The sequence below is a fragment of the Aegilops tauschii genome, chromosome 4, assembly GCF_002575655.3.
Source record: "Aegilops tauschii subsp. strangulata cultivar AL8/78 chromosome 4, Aet v6.0, whole genome shotgun sequence".
NCBI classification, from domain to species: domain Eukaryota; kingdom Viridiplantae; phylum Streptophyta; class Magnoliopsida; order Poales; family Poaceae; genus Aegilops; species Aegilops tauschii.
Window position 1 is genome coordinate 326,306,889 of NC_053038.3, and position 19,082 is coordinate 326,325,970.

Genomic DNA, 19,082 nt, shown 5'->3' on the forward strand with positions numbered 1-19,082 from the left:
GATGGAGGTGGGCTTGGCGCGGACGCAGGGGTGGAGGCGGGCTGCGGAGGCATGGACGAGGAAGAGGAACGCCTGGAACCCGATACCAAGTTGTCAAGGACCTCGGTGCCCAAGACAGCCGGACCTCGACTACGTAGTTCGTAGTCTCGGTTGATAGGAGCGCTAGGGTTTTTGCCTAACTGCTCAATGGCGCAGGAGATGAGATTAGGAGTAGAGAAAGAGATAGGAAATAATGATTTATTGCTTGCCGTCAAAGGGTGCAGATTACACGATATATAAAGGCCTCATGGGCTGCTAACAAACTGGAAACTATGCCTAACAAACTACTCCTGGACTCTAGGGACCAATGTATACGGATCAGGACTCCTTGCCCCGATCACGCCTCGCCAGCTGTGGCCGTCGGCTGCTGCTCCTGGGCGCGTGGCCCGCGCCTGTACGCAGCGCCCCACATGACAGACCATGTGTTTGCAGCTTTGCGCACAAGCTCCACAGCCTAAAAAAAGGAGCATCCTCCAAAACAAAAACGTTTTGGAGGCGGCAGATGTAAGAACTCCGCTATAGTTGCTCTAAGCACAATAGGCGGGAAACTCTCTCCACCAAAAAAACAGAAAAACGAATGTCCGATGTATTGATAAAACAAAAGAGAAAGCGTTTACTCACACCATGAAAGGCGGCTGTGATATTGTCTTGTATCTCTATATATACTACACGGTAAATCGTTGCACACTGACAAGTGAGCCCATAATCGGATATTACCTCCGTAGCAAAAAGTTAAACGTTTTTGAATGGTAGTTTTAGCCTACAAAAAACGTTTTCTATTTTGATACGGAGGTAGTACATGCCACATGGAGATTCCTATGGCTCAAGTGCTGAAAAATAACAATCTCATAGACAAAATTGTGCTACAATCCGACATAGCCCCTAACTTTTTTTTCTTTTCTTTTTGAAGACATAAGCCCTAACTAATAGTCTACCACACAACGTTAGTTCATGGCTTCATCCAGACGTCGTCCTTGACATACCCATCATGTCATCATAGAGAAAATCTTTAACCGCCTTATCCAGTGGTTGCGCGAGTTATCGAACTGGTGAAGAGAAGAAAATAACCAATGAGTAGACAAGAAATCCAGCCAGAAGGATCCCTCCATAGACAAAAGCCTGGGATGACTGTTTCGGGTGACTATATTCAATGCTGCAGCACTTCATCTTGTCTCTCTCCGCAGAAAGAACACGTTCTACATACCTGCCCAACCAAAAAATTGTAAGAATGATTCCAAAGAAAGGGTAAATATGGAGCAAATAAATCACCAAAAAACGATTAAATGTTCTTTTCTATACAAGGTTTAACGGTACAAGGAGTGAAGGCAGAATAGCTAGTTGGGGACTGGCGACATGGAGATAAAGTTAACATACTGTTCTGTAAATATAGTGCTCTGAAGGATGTCGGAACTGTTTTGAGAAGCATCAACCAGACGGTGGTCATAGAGCAATGAAGATAGATCCACAAGTTGTTCCTCAAGCCTCTGAAATGGTGCGAACAGAAAAGCAAATCAGGTCCAGACAGAACTTCCACACTGAAGTAGACTGATGCAGTGTATGAAACATGTACTTACATCCAGGTACTCTTCTAAACGTTCAACAAGGCCATGGGGGAAAGGCTCCGGCATTGTGGTCACCTTCTTATAGAATTTCTCTACCCATAACTCAGTGCTAGACTTGTTTTTATTACCTTTGACAGGTTCTCCTAATGGCGTCTTAAGATGATCTGACGCAAATGATTGAACGGACTGCAACAAACATCAAACCACAGTTTTAGTTTGTCATGCACGTCAAGAAAATAACCAAATGATGAGGTTCAATTGAATGTCAAAGGACCTCTGACGTGTCCCTTATTTTGCGAAGAGCTGCATCAACCCGGGCATAGATTGTAGTTCTCTGCACATTAAAAAACAAAAATTGTCACAAATGAATATGACAACAGCTGACACTAAGGTTGTACATGCCAGTTTAAATGGGTTGCAAAAGCCGGTAAAGACGCATTTTACTATCAATAATTGCACTACCAATGCATTTTGATGTCTATGCTACGCATGTATGTTGACACAGGTCCAGAAACCCGTGTTTGAACCAGAATTTATATTGGTTAAAATGGAAACCTGGTGATGGTAATTACAGAATCGTGATAATGATTTACGCATATACCCAGCTTTTGTGGACATAAATGGCAACGGAACAGCAGAGAAAATAAATACCGAACCTAGCATGCTCCCAACACACGTGGAATAATTATCAGAAACTGGCCCATGGAGGGGAAGAAGCAATGGGTGTATAGCGGGCCTGAGCTCGAGGTTTCACAGTTTCTGTTCCAGTGCAATGTACAGACCATAGAAAGCATGAACAAGTATTCTGACGGTGCCTCACTATTACATATGAGCATTTATCTCCCTCCCCTGCTCCTCTCATTGTACATTATTTAAGGGAAATAAAAAAGGTATTGTTGGTTGACATTACCAGTGCAACGTCCTGAAGGATTTGACTGATCTGAGAGGAGTTTGAGAATGGTCCAAAAGGATGACAACCAGCAGACCATAGCCAGTTCACAATTGGTCTTTCATGAATACGTGATGCCCGTTCATACGGTGCACTCAGACCTCCAACTGCGGAAGCCAAACCAGCCAAGATGTGACGCTGTGCTAGAGATGGATACGCAAACTGCCTAGTTGTTTCTGACACGTAGCTGCAACATAAGGGAGGCTTAAACACAGCAGCAACTTGAACTCATGCTGTGCAGGAATCAGTAGAACGTTTTTTTCTTTACAGAAAAGTTTAACATACCTTAGAGGAATCATTTTATTGTTATGCTCCAATACAATGACAACATCTTTACTTGTCCAAACAAGGCTTTCCTCTTCCATCATAAGCTCAGCATCAAAATCAGCCAATGATAATACAAAGCTGTTGAAAAACAAATCAGCAAAAGTAGCAGTGCACCTTCTGCCTCAACAATGCATTCTTAGGACCTTAGTTCTTAAAATATCTTGGGAATAATTCTACTTCTATGCACAAATTATACTTTACATTTGTTGAGTGCATAATTTGATAACTTCCAAATTTTACAATAAAACGGTAGGACAAAATCCATGTGAACAGTGACCCTTGTCTTCTTATTGTTCTTAATTTATCACTTGCAGTTTTATCTTTTTTTTATTTGCAGGAGCACAATATGAGTTTGAAATATTATACTTGCTCTCTTTGTGTGTAGTAGCTTACACTGGAATCACTCTGGTTCCATAAGTTCTGTACATGGCTCCATGTTTCTTTTTTCCAGCTCCTCGCTTTTCTTTCTTATTTCTGGGCATGTAAGATTCCCAAATAGGCTTGTGCTTGATAGAATCTTGTACATTATCTTGCTCATCCATCCAATGCTGTTGTTGACAAAAATTGTTTCTCATAGATAACACCCGTAATAAAAAACAGGTATTGTGATTCATGAAATTGACGTAAAATTCCGGTGTATTTCATACAGCAAATATTACACACCTGCTTCAGGAAGAATCTACTTGAGAGGGAAGGATCCGAGACTTCCAATAAACCAGCCGACAGCACATCGGCAGAACGTTCCATTTCCTGTACCAGTTAGTATAACCACCTCAGAATATTGCAGTTGAAATGTAAGAAATTAGTCTGCTTTGTAGTGCTTCAGGTTTCACCATTTCATAAAAGCTATGGGACACGTTCAGTACGGTCTTATACACCTGTTGCCAAAAATGTCTATAATTTTCACTTGATTCAGCCTTCTCCCAGCACAAGCAGAAGATCCATGAAGATTACGAATTATACAGCTGTCTTTTTTTATCCTTACGGTATTAGGAAGACATGGCTAACAGGCCAGGTAAATTTAGCGTATAGTTCTCCATGTGACAAGCTCTCATGCACCTATATTTACTAAACGTGGAAAATGGATAAATATATTTTATGCTATATAATTAGATGAAGACGTCATGTTAATTTTTCCAGAAGTGCCTCTTCAACCCAAGAAGCATACATCCAAGATCTGTAGGTGAGTAGGTCTATTAAGCTACCATAACGGAAATAATATCCTTGCAATTACAACATAATGCATTTGAATGAAGCTAAGATCTAACATACCTCTTTGAGTATTGCTCCATCCAAGTATGTTTTGGTACGGACGTGAAATCGACCATCACTCTTTGTTTCATGAAGAGAATGACTACGCATTGCTTTGGAGACCGCAACAGCTAACTTTTCGTGCTCATGCAGTGCATGCGAACCAGAAATTACTATAACCTCCTGCCCAGCATGGACCATCTTTTTTACCTGAAAGAGTATGAATGGTGGTACTACCAATTCAGTTCACGAGGTTAAAAAGTATAGACTTATATATGCCCCATAGATTTCTGATCAATAACCATGTGTACTTCATACTGCACAAAACAGGCACAGCATACTTTTTTCACTAATAAATCAGCCAGGCTAGTAAATCGCTGATCAATAACCATGTGTACTTCATATTGATTGTACTACTATTCATTTTCAACCAATATTGAATCATGATGATCTTGAGCTTCCTAAATTGGACAATGTGACAAGACAGATCTTCACTTCATACTTGCAATTTCCTTTTCTCCTACCAGGATCTAGGTAAAAAAAACTATTCACATGGATTTGCCACAGGCAATTATATCAATACAATTACCGCAAAAGGACTTTCCGAATGAAATCCCATTGGCACTACAGATTGTGAAATGATAGCTAACAGTCAACAACGGTGGAACTAATACTGATTGAGAAAGCTTTGCTCGCACCTCAATGTACTGTTTAAAATATATTACAAGGACTCAAGGAAACATCCAAGCCCTAGACCAATAGGAAAGGACCATAATACCCCTGACATCACTGTAATTGTATATATTTAGCGTTTTATTTTTGCCTTATTCTATTTCTAGAAGTGGACAATTTCTCCCAACAAATGAAACAAGGTACAATGGAGTAACCATAACTTTGTATCTTACTTTTAGCATGGTCATTCTTCCAGATGCAAAATTGCATTTGCTAATGTTTTTGGCAATCTTGAGATTTGCAATGCTATTTCATGTAAATGACAAACATATGTTTTTGCCCATATAATAATATGCAGTCGGAATGCTGCTCCTACATATTAGTTGACTAGTACATGAACACAAAACACAAACTAGTGAGTTGACTACAGAATACTGTGGCTTCAGCCACCTAAAGATAAATTCATAATTCATGCAAGAAAGTCAACTAACCTCTCTTTCAATAGCTTTAACATCTATACTGTTGTTGTGGCCGGCTTGAAGAATATTGTACCTATTGTGGTTCTGTAGCACAATGATAGGTACAAGCAACCTCAATGTCATGTCAACAGTTTCAAACCTGGATTTTTTTTTTTAAAGGAGATATCAGAATAGCAGATAGATAGAACAGTTGGTGCTTGAAATGCTTGACATGGCACTGCAGAGTGTCAGACTATACTCAATCTTAAATTAGCCCCCCCCCCCCCCCCCCCCCACACACACACACAAAAAAAAGAAATCGTAAGCTAAGTATACGAATCAGAAGAACGGATTAACCAGCTGTACATGAACTATGGAGTACAACTGGTGTCAATTGATTGTGTGCCATAGTTTTGCCGTTTCAACTATAAACAGTTTAGTTTTGAATGATTTTCGAATCTCCAACACTGCATACAAACTTAGCTCGTATTAGAATAAGGCTCCATTTGGCATTGGGTGGATTATGATTTCATTTATTGAGCCGCTTTATCATATATTCAAAGAATCTATGAGATCAAATTTAAGAAGGCCGCCATTGGATCACATGCTTTTATCTAATTTTAATGTGATTTGCCAATCAAAGTAGTAGACTTTTGACAGATTCTTACTTCACAGCACCACTACAAATATGCAAAGCACAGCACAACAATAGCAAACTGAGCCTGTGAAACTGGGCTTCCACGCCAAGAGATGACAAAACAAACCAAATGAACATCTCTTTTGCAAGGATGCGTGATAAAATGCAGAAACGAAAACAAGGTAACCTAGTTTATGCTACAGGCTCCAAGTGGGCAAGATGTGCGCAAGGAACTGAAGACACAGAAGACCGTACTCAGGTACTGACGTGATTTAACTTGTTCCCGATTCCTGTGTAACTTCTGCTTTATTAAATACTCCCTCTATAAACAATTATAAGACTTTACTTCTCTGTGAATATGCTGAGAAGTGAATTTATTTTAGAGAGAGAACTTTTGTTGAGATCTAGAGAGACAAGTGAATTATTTTTTTGGAGAGAAAGTGAAATACTTCAGACAAAAAAATAGTTATTGTGATCGAATATCCATTTCTGAGCCCAGGCTCATCTGCACCCGGTGAAGAGAAAATTCACAAAAAATACAAAACAAATTCAAAAAAATCAGGTTTTTTTTCCATGGAAGATAATTTGGTGCGTGAGGTGCACTCCAAAATTTCAGATCATTTGGACATATGAGTAGCTCTCAGCAAAGAAGACAAATTGGGTCAGAACAATACATGAACAGTAAACTTTTTCACAGACCCCAAAATTATTATTTTTTTGCCAAGAGCTACTCAGTTGTCCAAATGATCTGAAATTTGGAGCGCACCTCACACACCGAATTATCTTCCATGAAAAAAAATCAGAATGTTTTGAATTTTTCTAGTATTTTTTTTGTATTTTCTGTTCATCGCGGGTGCAGCTGAGCCTGGGCATCGAATCGCCTCGGCCGTATTGTGGTTGTCTATTAACTTTGTCAATCTCTCCTACTTAAAAAATACGTAAGGTTCTGTCTTACGGTATTTTCGTTCGCCCTCCCTCCTCACCCCACCTCCACTTCCAGTTATGCCTTTTTCTCACCATTTTTTTTAAACCACCTCAGCTGTCCGCATGTCCCACATCTTACTGGTTTACCAAATAAAATCATTTCTTTTGGTAAGTCAATAAGTACTGATTCAATTGGTAGCTAAAGTCTATTTTTAGCACTTAATCACCTTAACAATAAATGACAGGTAAAACATGGTGATTGTGTATAAATATTTGTGCCCCTGTTGCAACGCATGGGCAATTATCTAGCCTACATAAAATATATGATATTTCAGTTATTCATCACTGATTTTTTTCTATAACTAACATGAGCTATTACTGGGAGCAGAAGTTCGATTCATATATAATGTTTTATGAATAACAGAAATTTTCAGTAATACCTGATATCAGGAGCTATTACGTGCTCAATGGTGGTTGAAATTAAACCTGCAAGCTGCCCAACAAAAATATCTTGTGTTGAACTGGCACTTGGAGCAGCAAGTCCTCTTGGGAAGATTATATTTGACAGCCGCGGCATTGACCTATAACTAACACTGCCTTCTTCACTTTCTATTTTCCCATATGTACAAGGGCCTGCTGACAGATCTATTACAACAAATCTGCAAGGAGCAGCAAGTCATCATTTAGAGGATTCATTACTTAGCTGCAATCTGTTAAACTATTCTAGGGCATGATAAAAGACAATAGCTCTAACATGTACTCCCTCCGTCCCAAAGTGTCGCTGATTTAGTAAAGCTGTACTAAATCAGCGACACTTATTTTGGGACGGAGGGAGTAACAGTTAATAGTACAGCATGACACTCTTTCTATTAAACTATTTTAGGGCATGATAAAAGAAAATAGCTCTACCATGTAACAGTTAATACTAAGCATGAAACTCTCAAGTCTTGGCGGAAAAAAATTATGCACATAAAATAATCTATGATATGTAATTCAACGAGTCATGGCAACCAGGGTACAAACTTCTGTTTTTGTTTAACCCTTGACATCAGAGACCAATTATTTCCTGGCCTAGTCATTATATCAGTTTTTTTCTCTTTGTATATATTCCGTAAGTGGTGTTCCTTCATATCCCATAATCACTCCTGTATGCTTACCTCCAAAGTAGCATATAGTTAATCCAAATTTCGTTTAGTTTACAAATACCAGGTCAAGTTGGGGTCACCTAAAATGATGGGAAATGGCCGATTCCTGCCAGGATTTGCAGCCCTGATAGCTAGCTTACTAACAACCAAGCAACAAGAAAAAAGTGAATATGCTTTATCTTTTTAAGTGAAGCTGAGTAAATGTCAGGGCCTCCCCTACAGGTCCCATTAAAAAAAAGTGATGCTGAGTAAAGATGGTCTGGCATTATTTCCACTACAAAGCACATCCTTGGCCCTTTGGGCAAACTACCCCCTTTGGAAAACGGATGCCAGGTTCAGTAGGATGTTATTTTTTGACTGAAAACAAGGGGATAAAACTTTTTGCAATCCCCACTGCTGGGGCAGAAAGATCATTGCCATTAAAAACTAACGTACTACCTTCATTTCAAAATATAGGGTGCACTTTAATCCGTCAAGACAAGCCTTTGACAATGATTAGTAAGTTAATATGTAGTTTATGTGATGCAGAATGAAAGTTATAAATAAATTTATATTGTTGAAAATAAATCTAGTCACAATAATCTCATGTCACATAAACCACATACTAACGAAGCAATTGTTGGTCAAAACCTTGTCTTAAAAAGACAAAATATGCCTTATATCTTGGAGGAAGGTGTACACATTAAGGAAGAAAGTGACAGCACATGAATCTAATGGTATAAATAACGAAACAGAAATGATCGTGAAAACAAAAAAGGAATCATCTGGCAGGACAAGTGCAATGCAATGAAGCAGCAAGTAGAATAGGAATATTGGTATGGTTTTTCTCTCCAGATTACGCTTCATATCGCTCTTGCAATGATGTACTGGGCTGAAGGGTTGTCATATTTAGTGAGTTAAAAATGTAAATTCTTGACCGTCAAGGTTTCTTGCAAGTCGTAACGAAAAAATAGTATAATAACTATTACCTTCCAGAACTCAGCCAAACTTGAGTTGCTCCACCTCCATTGTACCGGTAACGGTAGATGTAATCCGCTTCTTGCTTTTTTAGCTCTTGTTCTGTCAGTCCATTAATTTTACTATACATTAAACTGTCAAGATCAACTCCTTTGTTCCGAGGATCCATTCTGACCTGCCAAGGAAGAGCTTTGTCAATGTTGATTACTGTTCTCCAAGTATAATTGTATATAAGATACAAGGATGGACATTGAATCCCATGTTTTCTTTCTGGATTCACTAATGATTGCTGGGCTCTTATCAATGTCTTTTGGGAGTCCTTTTGCATATTTTCCTATTGTTACAGAAGGCTAAGGATGCTGCCTGAGCATGACTATCTTTATCTTAAATGTTGTTCGAGGTGTTGATAACCATTGGCTGCTGGCATATATAATTACAATAAACGATATATTTTATAATATCCATCAAACAAATTGAGATGGATAAATCGTTCGACCTGAATCTGTTAGAACTTGTGAAAATGTGAGGGTATTGTTCTTCTAAGCAAAGTGAATATAGTTCAGGATGAAAGTCATGAAACTCCCACTTGTTGAATCAACTTATTTTCCTTTGTAATACCTTCTGTGCAGTTTCTGTCGTATTTCAGCAGGGTCCCCTACATTCTAAAAGAATAATTGTATGCATATTTTGTCTCTGGCCAGTTTACTAAGGATTGTTGGGCTCTTATCAATGTCTTTTGGGACTCATCTATGCATATGCTCCAATTTTTAGAGAAGGCTAAGACTAGCCACAGTGGGTAGTAACATAGAGTAGTAACATGCCCATGTTACTACTCTATGTTACTACCTCTATAGTGGGGAGTAACATATTTGTGGTAACATGCAATACTTCATTTATTATGCTATAGACTCATCTTGCCTTGATATGTGTGATGTTACTCATACTAGTAGTAACTAGCTATGTTACTACATGTCTCTCTTTCTTCATTTATTGCTTGCCACATCATCTATTTTATCTAGATATGTGTGATGTTACTACCTATGTTACTCCCACTGTGGGTAGTCTAAGGATGTTGCATGAGCATGACTATCTCTATCTAAAATACTATTCAAAGTTTTGTTAACCGCAGACTACCTGCATATGTAGTTACAAAGAAACACATTAATTATTTAATTATACCATCAAACAAATTTAGATGGAGGAAATTGTTTGGCTTGGATCTGTTAAAAGTGAGTGTTTTTTAAGGATAGTGAGTATAATTCACATTCAGAATGCAACTCCCACTGGTTACCTTCTTTTCCTTTCTCTTCTTATGTATTATTTTTTGTATAATAACTTTAAAATAATTTCAGTAGGGTTCTTCTCTTCTGTTTCCCTCAAATAGTAATAGGAAAATAAACAACCAGAAGAATTAGGCTGTTTACTCAGTATTTCCAAAAGACTACAAGTCTACACACGAATAATAGCTATAATTTGCATGCAGGTGTGAAATGAATTAGAAAAGTATTTTATATAGAACAATATATAGGTGTACGTACCTTATCAAAATTAACAACAAATATTGCAACAGGTACAGGCCTATCCATCTCAGTTGCAGAGCGACCAGGCTCCATATCAAAAATAAATGAGTATAGCCTCTCGAATATAGGTTCCACTACAGTTGCTTCTACCTCAAAGAGAGGGAATTCCCTACCATATTCACTCTGTGGGGGACAAAATAGTTAGTGTCATGTCTTGTGTCAATCAAGATCTGAACAGCGTTTAAAGATACTTTTGTAGGGAAATAACATATTTCTACCTCTCTCGCAGTTCCTGCAGAAACCATAGCCTCCTTCAGTGACTTCTCAAGCGAAATAAGCTCTGGTTGTCCAGCCTAATGAAGCAATAACAGTAATATCACTGGATGAAAACAAGACCTACATGTTGGAAAAAGTAATCTACATAACCATGGTTTTTGAGTCGCGACTAGTCAAGTGGCCGCCAGCCCTGCGGCTCGGCGATTAGTCGACCCAAGTCGCACTATAGTCGCCATAAGTCGCTGTATAGTCGCGAGTCGCCCTGATTTCTAGAAAACGACTTGGCGATTAGTCGGCGACTATACAGCGACTAATCAGCGACTCAAAAACCATGTACATAACCATCGTAAATGAAGCCTTACCGCTATGACATTATACATGATATGGTGCTCAATATCAATTGGCTCCCCTGTCTCGAAACAAGAGGGCCTATGGAGTGGAAAGCTCATCTTTAGGAATTGCTCAAGCTTGTGCCCATCCAAAGGGTATCTATACCCTCCATCACCGTTGAAACCAATCAGAACAACGTTAACCTCGAGGGGCACTTGAAATGGAACCTGCAAAATTCCCCGAATGTGTTTATAGAAGTTCAATCTTTAATAAAGTAACACCACACATGTTTTGGAACAAACAGAGATATGAGCAGAGAAATAGGGAATGATTACAGATACATCACTACTGTTTGCTCAGTTCTCCTGGTTATACGAGCACCAGTATGACCATGGCAACCGATTAACTAATGTAAGGCACAATTTAATCTACGGTGCCCCAAGTCCCAGGCATAATTCGTAACGCGAACCCACGTGAACACTCTCACACATCTTCGCAGCCAGAGTCTACATGTATATATTAGAAGTTCAAAAATTGGAAATTTTGACACGTCCCACAATAAAAATTGCTCTCGATATCACTGACGGGGAGAACCGAAATCCGGTGGCAGGTGCGGATCCCATACACGCGGGAGTAGTATTCACCGCACCGCCGATCGAGATCGGATCCATTCGAGAGCTCAATTACTCTGCGCAGATCGCGTCTGCAGAGGCCACGCGCGAGGGGGATCGGAGAGGTTTAGCGGGGGAGTGGCGGGGCGATTGGGGTGGGGGGGCAGTGGAGTACCTCTGCGCGGGTGTGGAGCATGCGGCGAACGTCGGCGCGGACGCTTTCCTCGACGTCGTGGAAGGCGCCGTGGTGCCAGTGCTCGTGCCCGGGGTCCCGACGGAACGCCTCTCGCCGCGCCGCTGCCGACGCGGCGGCGGCGACTGCGAGGAGGAAGAGGATGCGGAGGAGGAGGGGAGGCGCCATGGGAGGCGGGGAAAGAGAGGCGCGGGAAATCCCCTAGACTGGGGGAGCTTCGCCGTGGCCGGCTTGAGGTAGTAGTGGGCAGGCGGGGGGGGGGGGGGGGGGGGGGGGCAGAGCGGTCGGCGGCACCACACGGTCCAACGGCGAGTGCGTGCGGGTGTTTGCTCTCTCGGCTAGGCCGTCGTCGCTTTGAGATTAGTGGTGTTTGACTTGTGTGGACTCGGGAGCGATGGATCAAAAAATCTGCTTTTTTTTCGAGAATCTACTAGGCTTTATTCATCAAGAGGTATAAATACAGGTATTAGAGCATGGTTAATAGTATAGCCGACTATATGATATTGCCATGTCATATATAGTCACTGACGGAGTCCTGGATTAGGGGATACTCGGCATGTCGGTTGCGCGACCTATGGGTTGGGCCGAAGAACCACCCCCCCCCCCCCAAGCTTATCATCGGTGGGCTTCGTTCATCTGGCCAGGAACATCGGGAAAGAATAGCGTGAAGACTTGACGTATACTCCAAGAAGTAGAGATAGTCCTCGACATGATTGCCCTTTAAATGCAATCGACATTATGTAAACCCTAGATACCTCGGCGTCTATATAAACCGAGGTGTTGGGGCCTTCGAGGGACAGATTCACATCCGATCTCGTGGTAGATCACTTATACTTTGCACCTCAGCCGCAATCAATAGAACAAAGCAGGACATTTGGTTTTACCTCTTCGAGATGGCCCGAACCTAGATAAACATCGTGTCCCTTGTGTCCTTGTTACCATCTAGCCAAGCCTACCAGATGGGGGGGCCCTACCCAAGATCCGTCGGACTTAGCTCCAACATTCGTGACACATACAGGTCCCTCTGGGAAATCGAAACGGCGCGATGGCTCGCAGATTGACGATACTGTCGGTTGTGGTATGGCTTTCTTCTCGGGACAACTCTTTGTCTTTGGCAGCATTACTCTTTATGCTGGTTAGACTGGCCACCTCGGTCAGATCAAAAATTACGCTCCAGGCCAGATCATCAGATTTGGGAACCTCAAGTACGCCATAGATCCCTGCGGCGCTATCGCGTTTTCGGGTTGGGTGTCAGACCAGGCCCCTGACGCCTCCATCCAGGTCTCGGATTCAATCCCGGATCAGGACCACGACATGGATCACACCTCGGGTCTGGCTTTGAGCTCGGAGCCGAGTATTGCATTAATGGGTCAGGCATCTATCTTGACCAACGAAGACCCTGAGGCCATGTTAGATCAGACCTCAAGTAAAGTTTAGTTGAGCCCGACTTTTGATCGGGATATGGGCGAGGCAGACAAGGCGCTTATGAACAACGTTAAATCGGATTCAGAGCCTGGTCATCTCGGAGGACTGGACCTTGGTGTATGATCAGATCTGGGAAAACAAGGGAAGGCTGGAATTTTTAGCCCACCCTCCACCCACCTAGTCGCTACCATAAAAAACTTACCGATGTTTTAGACAGTGCCTCCGAGGTGGCCACTGACGTATATGAAGACGTCGGCGAGATGTCAGGTATCGCTCCACCACCAGCCATCAACCATACCGGCAGGTGGACCGCGACCTCCACCTACGATATCTACATGGTAGACACTTCCAAGGACGAAGGAGGAGGAGAAAACTCCAAACGCTGACGCAAGGGCGCCGTAACGGGGGGACATGCAATGGAGATACAAGCAAGGGGACCGAAAGCGGTGATACTACCAACGGTGACACGACTAATGATGGCACCATTAGCAGTGGCAGCGACAATATCAACACCGATGACATGATCAACAGGGATTAAGATGACCCCAACGACAGCGACTACAATCCAGAGGCCGAGGAAGAAGAAAGCCTCGGCCCCGTGAAAGTGCAACTAATCCCTGAGTGGTTTTGGTAATTAATAACAACATATATGCCATTGAACTAATGCCTATTCAAAGATAGATTTCAGGAAAGTTCAATGTTGGCATATCAAGGACATGTGGAAGTGGACCCCTCTCAAAATGCTATGGTAACATATTGGCACAAAGCTTCAAGATTCTTCTTCTTTGGTTAAGTGGTCCAAGATCACATTGAGTCCATACGAAAGCCAATACTATTAAAAGGGATGAGGTTTTGATCATGACTTAGTTGCTCAAGTGCTTGAAGATATTGCTCCAAAACCAGCCACTTCCCCACATTTAAATATGTCCAAACCCTAACTGCCAAATTCGGTCCTACCGGAACCTCCACATGCGGACCCACCGAGTTTACCTAGACAGAGCAACAACCAAACCCTAGCAATTCGGTTCTACCGAGATGACGTTCGGTCCCACCGAAATGTCGTGACCAAGTTTCTGTAACCCTTTCACCCCATTTCAGAATTACCGAGTTGGTTTGATCAGAACTACGAAACAAGGTCTCACATATCGGTCCCTCTGAGTTGATCTGTTCGGTCTCACCGAAAAGCCCAACGTTCGAATCTTTTACATAGGTCGGTCTCACCGAGATTTTGTTTTCGTGTCACTGAGTTGAGTCAAAAGGTTGTAACGGTTGAATTCTTGGTGAAGGCTATATATACCCCTCCACCCTCACTCACTCTCTAAGAGAGCCATCAGAACGAAGCTACACTTCCACAATTCATTTTCTGAGAGAGAACTACCTACTCATGTGTTGAGATCAAGGCATTACAATCCACCCATTTGAACATTGATCTCTAGCCTCCCCAAGTTGCTTTCCACTCCAATCATTCTCCTACCCAAGCCAAATATGTGAGAGAGTGATTGAATGTTGAGGAGACTATCTTTTGAAGCACAAGAGAAAGGAGTTCATCATCAACACACCATTTATTGCCTTTTGGAGAGTGGTGTCTCCTAGATTGGTTAGGTGTCACTTGGGGTTGAACCAAGGAGTTTGTAAGGGCAAGGAGATCGCCTACTTCGTGAAGATCTACCCCGAGTGAGGTTAGTCCTTCATGGACGCGTAAGCCATGGTGGAATAGACAAGGTTGCTTCTTCATGGACCCTTCATGGGTGGAGCCCTTCGTGGACTCGCGCAACCGTTACCTGGTAACCCACAAGTATAGGGGATCACAACAGTTTTCGAGGGTAGAGTGTTCAAACCAAATTTATTGATTCCACACAAGGGGGGGCAAAGAATATTCACGAGTATTAGTAGTTGAGTTGTCAATTCGACCACATCTGAAAGACTTAACATCTGCAGCAAAGTATTTAGTAGCAAAGTAGTATGATAGTAACGGTAACAGTGGCAATAGTAGCAGTAGCAGTTTTGTAGTGATTGTAATAGTAGCAACAGTGAAAGGAACTTAGCAAAATCAATATGTGAAAAGCTCGTAGGCATTGGATCAGCGATGGATAATTGTGTTGGATAATATTCATCATGTAGCAGTCATAACCTAGGGTGACACATAACTAGCTCCAATTCATCAATGTAACGTAGGCATGTATTCCGTATATAGTCATACGTGCTTATGGAAAGAACTTGCATGACATCTTTTGTCCTACCCTCCCGTGGCAATGGGGTCCATAAGGAAACTAAGGGATATTAAGTCCTCCTTTTAATAGAGAATCGGAACAAAGCATTAGCACTTAGTGAATGCATGAAGTCCTCAAACTACGGTAATCACCGGAAAGAATCCCAATTATTGTCACCTTGGGGTATGCGGATCATAACTCGTAATAGGTGTCTACAACTTGCAAGATAGGATCAAGAACACACATATATTCATGAAAACATAATAGGTTCAGATCTGAAATCATGGCATTCGGGCCCTAGTGACAAGCATTAAGCATAGCAAAGTCATAACAACATCAATCTCGGAACATAGTGGATACTAGGGATCAATCCCTAATAAAACTAACTCGATTACATGATAAATCTCATCCAACCCATCACCGTCCAGCAAGCCTACGATGGAATTACTCACTCCCGGTGGTGAGCATCATGAAATTGGTGATGGAGGAAGGTTGATGATGACAATGGCGACGAATTCGACCCTCCGGAGCCCCGAACGGACTCCAGATCAGCCCTCCCGATGAAGAAATAGGAGGTGGCGGCGGCTCTGTATCATAAAACATGATGAATCCTTCTCTCTGATTTTTTCTTTGTGAATAGGTATATATGGAGTTGGAGTTAGGGTTGTCGGAGGTCCAGGGGGCCCACAAGCCTGGGAGGCGCGCCCCCAGAGCTTGTGGCTCCTGGGTGGCTACTACTTCTTGAGCTTGTTGGTTTTTCCCTTGAAGAGAAAAGGGTGATACAGCAAAGTAGAGACAAGTATTTCCCTCAGTTTGAGAACCAAGGTATCAATCCAATAGGAGACAACACACAAATCACCAATACCTGCACAAACAATCAAACAACTTGCACCCAACGCGATAAAGGGGTTGTCAATCCCTTCATGGTTACTTGCAAAAGTGATATCTGATAGAGATAGATGAAACTAAACAAAAGTTAAAGTAAATATTTTTGGTGTTTTTGGTTTATAGATCGGAAAGTAAAAGATTGCAAAATAGTAGATCGGAAACTTATATGATGGAAAATAGACCCCGGGGCCATAGGTTTCACTAGAGGCTTCTCTCAAGATAACAAATAATATGGTGGGTGAACAAATTACTGTCGAGCAATTGATAGAAAAGCGCAAAGTTATGACGATATCTAAGGCAATGATTATGCAATATATGCATCACATCCGTGTCAAGTAGACCGAAACGATTCTGCATGTACTACTATTACTCCACTCATCGACCGACTCCTGCCTGCATCTAGAGTATTAAGTTCATGAAGAACAGAGTAACGCATAAAGTAAGATGACATGATGTAGAGGAATAAAATCAAGCAATATTATGTAAACCCCATCTTTTTATCCTTGATGGCAACAATACAATACGTGCCTTGCTGCCCCTACTGTCACTGGGAAAGGACACCGCAAGATTGAACCCAAAGCTAAGCACTTCTCCCATTGCAAAAATAATAATCTAGTTGGCCAAACCAAACCGATAGTTCAAAGAGAATTACAAAGATACCAAATCATGCATAAAAGAAATGAGAGAAGATTCAAAAAATATTCATAGATAAGCTGATCATAAATCCACAATTCATCGGATCTCGACAAACACACCGCAAAAGAAGATTACATCGGATAGATCTCCAAGAACATCGAGGAGAACATGGTATTGAGAATCAAAGAGAGAGAAGAAGCCATCTAGCTACTAGCTATGGACCCGTAGGTCTGAAGTAAACTACTCATGCTTCATCAGAAGGCAATAGAGTTGATGTAGAAGCCCTCCGTGATCGAATCCCCCTCCGGCAGGATGCCGGAAAAGGCCCAAAGATGGGATCTCACGAGTACAGAAGGTTGCGGCGGTGGAAAAGTGTTTTCGTGGATACTTCTGGTGGTTTGGGAATATTTGTGAATATATAGGCGAAAGAATTAGGTCAGGGGAGTCACGGGGGGCCCACAAGGCAGGGGGCGCGCCCTACCCCCTGAGCACGCCCTTGTGGCCGCCTCGTGGCTCCTATGATTTGCACTCCAAGCCTCCTGGGTGCCTTCTGGTCCAAGAAAATCATCGCGAAGGTTTTATTCCGTTTGGACTCCATTTGGTATTTCTTTTCTGCGAAACTCAAAAACAAGGAAAAAACAGAAACTGGCACTAGGCTTTAGGTTAATAGGTTAGTCCCAAAAATAATATAAAATAGTATATTAATGCATATAAAACATCCAAAACAGATAATATAATAGCATGGAACAATAAAAAATTATAGATACGTTGGAGATGTATCAAGCATCCCCAAGCTTAATTCCTGCTCGCCCTCGAGTAGGTAAATGATAAAAACAGAATTTTTGATGTGGAATGCTACCTAACATACTTATCCATGTAATTTTTCTTTATTGTGGCATGAATGTTCAGATCCATAAGATTCAAAACAAAAGTTTAATACTGACATAAAAACAATAATACTTCAAGCATACTAACAAGGCAATTATGTCTTCTCGAAATAACATGGCCAAAGAGAGCTTATCCCTACAAAATCATATAGTCTGGCTATGCTCCATCTTCATCACACAAAATATTCAAATCATGCACAACCCCGATGACAAGCCAAGCAATTGTTTCATACTATTGATGTTCTCAAACTTTTTCAACTTTCACGCAATACATGAGCGTGAGCCATGGACATATCACTATAGGTGGAATAGAATATGGTGGTTGTGGAGAAGACAAAAAGGAGGAGATAGTCTTACATCAACTAGGCATATCAACGGGCTATGGAGATGCCCGTCAATAGATATCAATGTGAGTGAGTAGGGATTGCCATGCAATGGATGCACTAGAGCTATAAGTTTATGAAAGCTCAAAAAGAAACTAAGTGGGTGTGAACTCGCTTACTCACGAAGACCTAGGGAAATTTGAGGAAGCCCATCATTGAAATATACAAGCCAAGTTCTATAATGAAAAATTCCCACTAGTATATGAAAGTGACAACATAGGAGACTCTCTATCATGAAGATCATGGTGCTACTTTGAAGCACAAGTGTGGTAAAAGGATAGTAGCATTGCCTCTTCTCTCTTTTCTCTTTTTTTTTATTTGGGCCTTCTCTCATTTCTTTGGCCTCTTTTTTTTCATCCGGAGTCTCATTCCGACTTGTGGGGGAATCATAGTCTCCATCATCCTTTCCTCACATGGGACAATTCTCTAATAATGAAGATCATCGCACTTTTATTTACTTACAACTCAAGAATTACAACTCGATACTTAGAACAAAATATGACTCCATATGAATGCTTCCGACGGTGTACCGGGATGTGCAATGAATCAAGAGTGACATGTATGAAAGAATTATGAACGGTGTCTTTGCCACAAATACGATGTCAACTACATGATCATGCAAAGCAATATGACAACAATGGAGCGTGTCATAATAAACGAAACGGTGGAAAGTTGCATGGCAATATATCTCGGAATGGCTATGGAAATGCCATAATAGGTAGGTATGGTGGCTGTTTTGAGGAAGGTATATGGTGGGTGTATGGTACCGGCGAAAGTTGTGCGGTACTAGAGAGGCTAGCAA

The 19,082-nt window shown here is 41.5% G+C and overlaps 1 protein-coding gene across 1 annotated transcript; it reads right to left on the reverse strand.

Annotated features, from left to right (window-relative positions):
- Positions 1 to 607: 607 nt before the first annotated feature.
- LOC109731901 (uncharacterized) lies at positions 608 to 12,228 on the reverse strand. The gene is made up of 16 exons (XM_020291076.4): positions 11,834 to 12,228; positions 11,080 to 11,274; positions 10,720 to 10,794; positions 10,460 to 10,624; positions 8,933 to 9,096; positions 7,260 to 7,478; positions 5,292 to 5,418; positions 4,150 to 4,338; positions 3,541 to 3,627; positions 3,271 to 3,425; positions 2,836 to 2,955; positions 2,512 to 2,737; positions 1,876 to 1,935; positions 1,614 to 1,787; positions 1,414 to 1,523; positions 608 to 1,243 (listed from the first exon to the last, which is right to left on the reverse strand). Exons 1-16 carry the CDS (start codon positions 12,017 to 12,019, stop codon positions 1,078 to 1,080), a joined length of 2,418 nt encoding a protein of 805 aa, XP_020146665.1. The 5' UTR covers positions 12,020 to 12,228; the 3' UTR covers positions 608 to 1,077.
- Between the last annotated feature and the right edge of the window lie 6,854 nt (positions 12,229 to 19,082).

Coding starts and splice junctions, on each gene's coding strand:
- LOC109731901 (XM_020291076.4), bottom strand. CDS start 12,019: ATGGCGCCTCCCCTCCTCCTCCGCATCCTCTTCCTCCTCGCAGTCGCC. Junction 10,795..11,079: donor TCATGTATAATGTCATAGCG/GTAAGGCTTCAT, acceptor TTGCTTCATTAG/GCTGGACAACCAGAGCTTAT. Junction 9,097..10,459: donor TTGTTGTTAATTTTGATAAG/GTACGTACACCT, acceptor CTTCCTTGGCAG/GTCAGAATGGATCCTCGGAA.